At 42.2% G+C, this 10,804-nt stretch overlaps 2 protein-coding genes across 2 annotated transcripts; both read right to left on the bottom strand.

Annotated features, from left to right (window-relative positions):
• Positions 1-429: 429 nt before the first annotated feature.
• LOC131937377 (beta-3 adrenergic receptor-like) lies at positions 430-1,347 on the bottom strand. Its single transcript, XM_059294761.1, has one exon. It carries the CDS (start codon positions 1,345-1,347, stop codon positions 430-432), a length of 918 nt encoding a protein of 305 aa, XP_059150744.1.
• A 2,879-nt stretch (positions 1,348-4,226) lies between these two features.
• Positions 4,227-5,222, bottom strand: LOC131937378 (D(2) dopamine receptor-like). Its single transcript, XM_059294762.1, has one exon. It carries the CDS (start codon positions 5,220-5,222, stop codon positions 4,227-4,229), a length of 996 nt encoding a protein of 331 aa, XP_059150745.1.
• Positions 5,223-10,804: the final 5,582 nt, after the last annotated feature.

Below are 10,804 nucleotides of genomic sequence, written 5' to 3' on the forward strand. Positions count from 1 at the left end.
TGGGTCTAGTGTACAGACGTGATGTCTGGGTCTAGTGTACAGACTTGATGTCTGGGTCTAGTGTACAGACTTGATGTCTGGGTCTAGTGTACAGACGTGATGTCTGGGTCTAGTGTACAGACTTGATGTCTGGGTCTAGTGTACAGAGTTGATGTCTGGGTCTAGTGTACAGACTTGATGTCTGGGTCTAGTGTACAGACTTGATGTCTGGGTCTAGTGTACAGACTTGATGCCTGGGTCTAGTGTACAGACTTGATGCCTGGGTCTAGTGTACAGACATGATGTCTGGGTCTAGTGTACAGACATGATGTCTGGGTCTAGTGTACAGACATGATGTCTGGGTCTAGTGTACAGACGTGATGTCTGGGTCTAGTGTACAGACTTGATGTCTGGGTCTAGTGGTCTAGTGTACAGACTTGATGTCTGGGTCTAGTGTACAGACTTGATGTCTGGGCCAACAGAAGAACGCTTGCAACCCAATAAGTGTCTGAAGCCACGCCGGAACTCCCTGTTGTGGGCGGGGTAGACGAGGAAGTTGACGCCCGAGTTGAGCAGACCGAGCATCATGCACAGGTTGTACGCGAGCTCCGGCACCCGCTCGTCAAACGTCTCGTCCGACAGCGCGTACAGCAGGAAGCGGGGCGTCCAGCAACTGGAGAAGATGCCGAACACGGTCATCATCATCTTGACCGACCTCCAGCTCTTGTCGCTAAGCTTCTGGCCCCCAGCACGGGCCGGGCTGCCCAAGGCGCGGACAACGGTCAGCTTGAGGATGGCGAGACGCTGGGTCCTGGCGATGACAGCGATGCGCACGTAGATGCAGAAGACGGCAAGACAAGGCAGGAAGTAGAGCAGGCTGGCCAGGTACTTGTAGTAGTACGTGGGGAGGACCTTAGTGGCCACACACTGCGGCGGGTGGGTGCGGGGCGCGTAGATCAACCACTGGCTGTTACCAAACGTCAGACCAAGAGTCCAGGGCAAGGCGACCCCGGCTGCGATGACCCTGTTGGTCACTACACGTTGGTAGAAGAAAGGTCGGCTGATGAACACCAGTCTATCGAGGGCAACCAGCAGTAGACTCAGGATGCTGATCACAACGGCGGAGGAGCCGGCTGACGTCATCAAAATACAAAAATACATGATGTGATTGAGCCGGTCCCTAATGTTCGGGACGTTCCACAGGCCGTACGGGATGAGGACGAGGCCCACCATCAGATCCGCCCCGGCCAGGGAGGCCACGAAGGCGTTGGACTTGGTCTGCAGCGCTGGGATCCTTCTGATAGCAACTAGCGTCGTGGCGTTCCCGACTATGATGATCACAGACATAAGGAAGGCGCCTGGCGCCATAATTGGGATTCCTGTGTACACGTCATTGCTTTGTGATTGGTTGGATGACGTCATCATTTATTGTCTGGTGTTTGGTTTTGAGATGTGTTGCTAATTATAGCACAGCGAGTGTCGCGTACTCAGCACCATTTAGAGATTCTAGGAAAACATACGCACGTTATGACATCTAGTTGGCACGTTATGACATCTGGTTGGCACGTTATGACATCTAGTTGGCACCAATTACTGCACTGACACATTTTAAAAAAGATTTTCAAGTTTCATCCACGAGTAGAAGCTAGCTAAATTCTAGGTGGCTGAATTTACAAGAGAAATCTCGACGCTACGTCTTAAATATAAGCTGACGAACATTTCTATCAACTCCCAGCATTCAACAGTTTATGTTTGCTGTGCTAATGCATTTTCTTTAAGGCCAACTTTATGCACATTCATCTGGCATTGCAGTGAGTGAAAGCGGCGCCAATGAAAGGCTACCGTACACTTTGGGAGGCGGTGTTTCTTCCAGACTTTTTTCTCCGTGGGGGGGGGGGGGGGGGGGGGGGGGGGCACTTGAAATCTTCGGGGGGGGGGGGGCGGACACTGTTAAAAGTATATATTTTCTATATAAATTATATAAATTTTATTTCGTTCGGGGTCAACGTCGGGTGACCAGCTGTCCTTTCTAAGTGACGTCATTACCACTTCCGGATATCGGAAGTGACTCAAAATTTGAGAGTAAATCAAGTAGCCTATAGGATCTTATGTAAATGAAATTTCGTTTACCTAAAGTAAACAGCACCCAAGTTACCGCGTTCCCACGAAAATAAAGTATCACATTTGGTTACCGAAAATAGTTCATATTTTGGTAGAAACTTGTGCATTAAATGTAATTCTTTTATGGGAAATTTCGTAAACCGAACTTAAACGGTAGGCCTACTCAAGTTATTGACTTTTGATAAACCGAAAGTAGTGCAAAAACCACTTCCGGCTAACTGAAATCGCTCTAAAGTTGACACAGAACTATAAAGTTCAAATGGACTCTGTGTCTCTGTATGTGACGGATTAGTGAAAGACCTGCATATTTTAAAACTCGACTTGTTCATAATTGTGTAATATTTTAAACGAGCCGGCCCGCGGCATAACATACGCCGCTATTTGGTTGTTTCTAATTTTCAATAATTCATAATTTGTGAATTCGACAGTACCAACGCTGACACTGAAAATATTTCTTTAAAACACTATAAGTAGCTCGTTAAGGACCATAACCCCCCCCCCCCCTTCCTTCCCTCCCCCCTCCTCCCCCCCCCCCCCCCCTACGTTTAAAATCGTTGGCTCTGCTTGTAAACATTTAGAGTGAACACAGCTCACTAAAACCATGTAGGGGTGGGGAGGTAGGGAGAGCGTTTGCAGCTTGTTTTCTAACGGCTCGAAGAAGAGAATTATATATATAGATTAAAGTGTTACATTTTGTACGAAAATCTAAATTGATCCCTAGTAATAAAACATATGTTTCATTACTAACTAGCTGACCCGCGACGTATCATACGCTGCTATTTAGTTGTTTTATTTTCTACTTATCAGAACTTCATAGTTAGTGAATTCGACACTACCCTCCCTTCCATCCCCCCCCCCCCCCCCGCCAGCGTGAAAGCAGCCGTCCGTGACGACAGTTTAAGGACGACAATGAAAAGATCAAGCAGAAGTTGTTATCACCTCCACTTAGTTTCACATAGTTTAAAAGCTAAATTATCTGCACCTAATATAGCCGGCTCTACGGTTGTTAACATTCGGGGTGAACCTTAGCTCACCAAAATGGTGGAGGTGCAAAATAAACCTAAATTAGTTATACTTCACAAAACATTAGTGTTACATTTTTTAAAATTCATACAAATAATTTCCCCTGATCGAGATAAATTTAAAAATAAAAATACAAAAAAAAACAAACAAAAAAAAACATCTGAATTTTTTTTTTTTTTTACTTCCTTTCAGTTTGTTTTCTTGCTGGAAACGAATGATAGAATTTTCATGCATTGATCAAGTGCAATGTAGTAGGTAAAACAAAGCTATTTTAAATCTTACCTTCATTTATTTTATACTCTAAATGCACTGCTTACTAATTATTTTTCTAATCAATATAGTTTACAAACCGTTCCTAAATGTCCTCATTATGGTTTCTTTTATGTTTATGTTTGGGTATATGCTGCTTAACTAATCTTATATTCGTTATATATAAAATTTGCTCAAAATAACTGAAACGATACTCATGTTCACAGACATACATACACAAATTGCAAAACTGAGGTTTTCTGCATCAGGAAGATGTACAAGTAAAAAGTCGAGATTTGTCAAAATGTCGTTTTTAATTGATGACTTTACATATGGGTTGATGACTTTACATATGGGTTGATGACTACCAGTGGTGTTACAAGGCGGAGGTGCCGACCGCAGCCAGTGACACCTTACTAGGGGTGACACCATACAAGGGGGTGACACCTTACTAGGGGTAGACATATATAAACAATAAAATGAGGAAGTCTGATTTTCCAGTTTTTTAAAATAATGTATAAGTTGTATACAGGCGCAAGCTAACACAATCTCGAGGGAGGGGGCGACACTAAATTTTAATCTTAAGGCTAATGCAATTAACGGAAAGATGGTGACACAGTAGCAGGTGTCGTCCGACCTAGTGCCCGTATATTACCGGCAGGCTAAAACTATGGGCTGGTATCCACAAGTTTAAGCCAGAAACATGGGCTTTTATCCACAAGTTTAAGCCAGAAACATGGGCTTTTATCCACAAGTTTAAGCCAGAAACATGGGCTTTTGTCCACAAGTTTAAGCCAGAAACATGGGCTTTTGTCCACAGTTTAAGCCAGAAACATGGGCTTTTGTCCACAGTTTTAAGCCAGAAACACGAGCTTTTCCTTTGTCGTGCAGCAGAGGATGAGCTTAAAGGCGCGCCGGAACTCGTGGTTGTGGGCGGGGTAGACGAGGAAGTTGACGCCCGAGTTGAGCAGACCCAGCAGCAGGCTCAGGTCGTACACGATCTCCGGCAGCCAGGCGTCCAGCTGGGGACCGGCGGCCGAGTACAGGACAAAGCGGGGCGTCCAGCAGACAAAAAACACGCCGAACACCGTCATCATCATCTTGACGGCTTTCCAGTTCTTCTCGGTGATTTTCTCCGAGCCGACCTGGACCATCGGCCGGACGGTGTTGTGTTTCCTGATGGCCAGCCGCTGTCTGCGCGCGATCATGGCGATGTGCGCGTACATGCACAGGACGGCCGAGCACGAGGCGAAATACATCCACGGAGCTGCGTACTTATAGTAGGCTTCAGGCAACATGTAGGTCACCACACACTGCGGCGGGTGGGTGGTCGGCGCGTAGATCAACCACTGGCTGTTACCAAACGTTAGACCAAGAGTCCAGGGCAAGGCGACCCCGGCTGCGATGACCCTGTTGGTCACTACACGTTGGTAGAAGAAAGGTCGGCTGATGAACACCAGTCTATCGAGGGCAACCAGCAGTAGACTCAGGATGCTGATCACAACGGCGGAGGAGCCGGCTGACATGAGCAGAAGACAGATGGAGATGTCCTCGTCGACTAGCTGTCTGATGGCGGGCACCAGCCACAACCCGTAGGGGATCAGCACAACCCCTACCATCATGTCCGCCGCTGCTAGAGAGGCCACGAAGACGTTAGACTTGGTTTGTAAAGATGGCAACTTTTGAATGGCCAACAGCGTCATCATGTTCCCAAATATGATCAGCGCCGACATCAAAAACACAACAGGGATCAAGAGTGCGTTCCCCTTGTACACAGCAGACGGCAGACCACTAGTGGTCGTCTGGTCGGTGGGAGCTAAGCTACCGGAAGCTGACTCGCTACTGTTCATTCTCCAGAAATTAGAAACTTTCCTTCCCTCTTCGAAATAATTTTTTGTTGTTACCGAAAGTAAGTTCATACTAGCTCGACATCGTGGGTTGGAGTTTTCTAGAGCTGACGTCTGCTGTGTTTTTATCCCCCCAGCAGACACGGGTGACTGACTATTGGCTGAGATGGGGACCTGACATAGTAGTGACGTCATCGTTTGAGTGGTTGCCTAGCATCGGTTGATTAGTGACTTCCGCCCTAATCGACACCACAAAACATTCAGCTTTCTGCTCAGTGCGCACGTGCAGCCATTAGAAATACATCTAGACGGTTTTTAAAACCTTGAGAAAAAAAGATCAACATTTTGCATTTATTTATAATGTGACACGACAGGCGATAATCTGCATCTCTCTTAATCCACATGATAAGCTGCAGCTCTCTTAATCCACTGGATAATCTGTCGTCTGTTACCGTAAAAGAAAAAATGTTCGAGCTCTGCCATCCACTGTTTTACCCCCAGACCTGCACGATAAGGCGATTTATTGCTTGACACTTTCAACCAATGGCTCATTTATAACTCGCCATCCTATTGGCTGGACCCTGTGCTGTCCGCTAGCTAATAGACGGACTTTTCTATTAGCTGTCTACACAAAACGTGAAACATTGCCCCCCCCCCCTCCATCTTGCCACTTATCATTTAAGTTGGCGACAGTGTTTCTTTCAGACTTTTTTCTCCGGGGGGGGGGGGGCACTTGATATTTTCGGGGGGGGGGGGGGGTGCGGTAGACTTTCTTTCGGGGGTGGGGGCAGAACCCTCCCGAAGAGATGCCTGGAAGAAACTCTGGTTGGCGACAACACAGTAACGGCAGACCATGGTGCATTCATCGAGAAGAGTGCTAAAAATAATGCTCTAATGCACCCCAACAGCAAGAATACAACACTGAAAAGCAGAATACAATTCATTATAGCATAACCTATATATATATATATATATATATATATATATATATATATATATATATATATATATATATATATATATATATATATAGCAAAGTTGTAGGACACTTCCCTGCGCCGCAGGCGATTCTAATTTGGCAGACTCCTGCCTTGGGGAGATATAACATGGGGGGGGGGGGGGCGGTGCCGGTTGGCCTAGGGGGTGGCAAAAGCTCTATGATATATTCGGGAGAACTCCGGAAGGGCTTTAGAACTGACCGGTCCGAATTTTCCCTAAATAAACATTGTTAATTTTGTGAAAAACGATGACTAATTTCAAAACAATGTTTTGGAACTTTGGCTCTGTACATCTGGCTCATTTTTTTTGTGTGTGCATAGAGCTGAGTAAATGAATCGGCCTTATGGATATACTTTTGGTCAGCCTCTGCTCGCACGGCGAAGGCTAAAAAGTGACCACGAGTGAAATTCTCCTTAAATGAGCTTTAGGCAGACCCTGGATTGTAACAAAAAAAATTCCCGTCGGAAAAAAAACATTATGGTTGTTAAATTTGTCCAGATGCCGTATTTTCTTATATAACCATAGCAACTGTTTGTTAAAAAAGTAAATAAAGTCTACGTCAATGGTTTAATTTTCAAGGGAGGTAACTTTTTAAAAGAATTATTTTTCAAACAATTTTATACTATATTAAACACAAACAGAAAATAGCAAAGTTTAGCATTTATTTGAGTAAGATTTGTGTTATATAAAGTTTTTATTATAATTAAATTGTAGTAATTCATTTTAAAAGTCAATTTAATATAGGTTGCAAATTATACTATTCAGAGAACTTTTGTAGTTGTAATTACTTTCAAGTAATAAATTTTGGGTTGGGTATGTATTAATAGTATTATAGTTTGCGTTGTTTTTTTTTGTGTGTATTTGTGTATGCCCTTTAACTGTTCCAACGACCCCACCACCCACCGCAACATCAATATCCAGAACTTATTTAAAGTTCTAAATCTTGTCTCTTTCCCCTCATCTTTCACACTGCAACCTTTTGAAAACTCAATGCGACCACTACAACACCCTTTCAACTAGTCAACTTAAGTTGTTTCCCTACATAGAAAATGCTTCACTGTCCCATTGACCCTCTCTGAAAAATTTCCTTTCCTCTCCCCACCCAGACTTCTGACACTTTCATTTGACCTTCACCCCTTTTACTGTCATCCTTTGCAATTTTTTTTTTATAATCAAATACATGATATCATGTAAATATTCATGATGTACATTTGCAAAACCTTTCGTTTTCATTTGGTGTTCAAAATTATGTTAAAAAATTTGATGTTGATGTACTTGTTTTAATTGCAAATAAAAGTATTAAAAAAAAAAAAAAAAAAAAAAAAAAAAAAAATTGTGTATGCGTGTTTATTTGTGCGTTAGCGTTTTTTGTGTGTAAAAAATCGGGGGAAAAACACAACAAACAACACGTCTTTTATCGATGTCAACTGTGAAAAATATTTACTGAGCTTGATCAGCATTGGGTAGGCTAAATTGTTATTATTAACTGTTAACTTCTATTACAATAAAAAAATAAACCGGGAGTGATCTCCCCTAAATGTTCTCGAATATTCTTATATGAAACAACAGGGGATGGCAACTCGGGATATAGACATGATTTTTAATCCATTTTAATATTTAAACTTTTAAAAATAGAATAAAATCTCGTGGAAAAAGAATTGCACACCAAATGAACGCCAAATAAAATGTGTATAATAGTAATAGGCGCAATATTATTAGTAATAGTACTTTATAAATCATCATGCGTGTTTTGAGAAATCGGAAATAGCGTAAATTACTACTTCCGGTCGACAGAAATTACTCAAAATTTGTAGAAGGCAGAGAATTAGATCTTTTACTTACATGTGAAATTTCATTTATCTATCTGAAATAGTACTCAAGTCATAGGCTTTTGAAAAATTCAAAGAAGAAAAAATTCCACTTCCTATTATCGGAAATCGCTCAAAAGTTGATATGGATCTACGATTTTGATATAATACTTATATATGAAATTTCATCAACCTAGTGTAATGGTACTCAAGTTATCGTGTTTATACACACAGACAGACACACATACACACAGCCATAGGGACAAGATTGCAAAATTATGTTTTTCCGACTCAGGGAGCCCTAAAACGTCGAGATTTGCAAAAATCTCGATTGTTGCAAATCTCGATTTTTTTTTTGGCACGATTACAAGACTTTCTCTATACTTCCTATATACGAGAAAGTAACAAGAAAATAGTGGCTAAACATTAGTTCCTTCGAACTGTTTGGAATGTCAATGTGGCATCACTCCTGCCGACCCCATTCCGCCTAGGAGTCTGACGAAGACGATCCCATGGGCTTTATTCGGTTGTTTAGCAGCACGTCATGGATTGTATGAAAGCAAGACCCCCATGTGTAGATTCTAGACCTGCTCAAGTTGTCTCCATAAAAAGTTGACATTTCACATGAATGAGTGCATTCAAAGATGACTCCCATGCCGATAAATGAGGTTAATTAGTGACAGCAGATTGCTTTAATTACTAATAATAAAGGTTAATTGCAATTGATTTCTCATAGACCCTGAAGAGCTTTACAACCTGATTCTGCTCCGTGAATTAGCGCCCCTCCTCCCCCCCTGCTTTCATTTTAAGCGACATTTCCCGGGAGAGCAGTATCCACAATAGCTCGACCCATGCACACTCTACTTTCACAGGGGTCTGACCTGTGACCTCTGCTGGTACAGGGGTCTGACCTGTGACCTCTGCTGGTACAGGGGTCTGACCTGTGACCTCTGCTGGTACAGGGGTCTGACCTGTGACCTCTGCTGGTACAGGGGTCTGACCTGTGACCTCTGCTGGTACAGGGGTCTGACCTGTGACCTCTGCTGGTAGTCTGACCTGTGACCTCTGCTGGTACAGGGGTCTGACCTGTGACCTCTGCTGGTACAGGGGTCTGACCTGTGTGTCTAAGGATGCCCAAACCACATATTGAGATTTTCATTTGTGTATTTTTTTCTTTATCAAAGCCTGAACCGCCAGCGGACAAGTCCACCCCTGTGTGCAGGGGCGGATAAGTTTGAGAGGGGCCCCCAGCTGAATTTTTTTGGGGATCCATATATATGTGTGTACGATTATTTGTGTGTGAAATGGAAAAAAGTAACCCCCCCCCCGTCTACGCCTCTGCTGAAGAAAGGACTAGATCTATTTGGTTCATGCAATTAAATAAGACGAAAAATGACTTTTAGAAAAGCTCTTTTACAAAATCTAAAACAGAACAAAGAATATCTCAAACCACCCTATTTAGTATTAGTCTAGCGATGCTTTTGTCTAACATGTTTAGGTAGGAGTGTGTTTAAAATGAAAATAAATAACATAAGGCTTAAATTGCGAAAAATACAGGAGAATACTTTTAAATTACAACTTCTTACTTGAGGAGTTTAAATCGAGGAAAAATGTATTACAACTCTGATATTAGGCTACGATTAACGTACTTTTAAAATCGTGCTTGAATATAACATATCTTTTAAATAAACCGGGAGTGATCTCCCCTAAACTTTCTCGAATATTCTTATATGAAACAACAGGGGATGGCAACTCGGGATATAGACATGATTTTTAATCCATTTTAAATATTTAAACTTTTTAAAATAGAATAAAATCTCGTAGAAAAAAAGAATTGCACACCAAGTGAACGCCAAATAAAATGTGCATAATAGTACGGAATATTATTAGTACTTTATAAATTCACATGCGTTTTTTGAGAAAACGGAAATAGCGTAAATTACTACTTCCGGTCAACAGAAATTACTCAATATGTGACAGAAGGCAGAGAATTATATCTTTTACTTATACGTGAAATTTCATTTATCTATCTGAAATAGTACTCAAATCATAGGCTTTTGAAAAAGTGAAAGTAGAAAAAGTTCCACTTCCGGTTATCGGAAATCGCTCAAAAGTTGATACGGTTCTACGATTTTGATATAATACTTATATATGAAATTTCATCGATCTAGCTTTAACGGTACTCAAGTTATACTTTTAACAATCCCCCCCCCCCCCCCAGAGAAAAAAGTCTGGAAGAAACAGTGCATAAATCTTGCCATATTCTTGATAGCTACCACCTCCCTTCTTAATTCGGCAAATAAAGCAATTGTAACCCATCTTTCAATTCAACTAGCTAATATTCAAAACATGCTACTTCATGCCTTTTAAAAACGTTGGATTAAAGCGCCATTTCTTAGCTTTTTGTCGAGAGCCAAATTGACTGGAGCCTATATGTGAGGGCCCCTATATTTGGGGGCCCCTTACTGAAGCCCTCTCAGCCCCCCCCCTCTACCTTAATCCGCTATGCCTGTGTGTGTGCTTGAAATTTTAAACCAGATACAAATCATACAATGGTTCCCATGGATCTAGATCTGTTTATCAATGAGTTTAGCTCTAGTTCCAGTAGGAGAAAATTGCTCATCACAACCTGAAACCCCAGCATGAAGCAGTGATCATTTCTAGTGTTAGTTCGTGGCCAGAGCAGCCAATCGGAATTGGTTTATCATCTGGTGTAGAAAGTGCCTAAATGTATCTCTCCATGTGCTGAATAAAATGAGAAAATCTGCAAGAACCGAG

This window comes from Physella acuta, unplaced genomic scaffold (assembly GCF_028476545.2).
Source record: "Physella acuta isolate Inbredline_101_S28 unplaced genomic scaffold, ASM2847654v3 ptg000208l, whole genome shotgun sequence".
NCBI lineage: Eukaryota > Metazoa > Mollusca > Gastropoda > Physidae > Physella > Physella acuta.

Excerpts from the sequence above, each read along its gene's own strand:
- LOC131937377 (XM_059294761.1), bottom strand. The coding sequence starts at position 1,347 with ATGGCGCCAGGCGCCTTCCTTATGTCTGTGATCATCATAGTCGGGAAC.
- LOC131937378 (XM_059294762.1), bottom strand. The coding sequence starts at position 5,222 with ATGAACAGTAGCGAGTCAGCTTCCGGTAGCTTAGCTCCCACCGACCAG.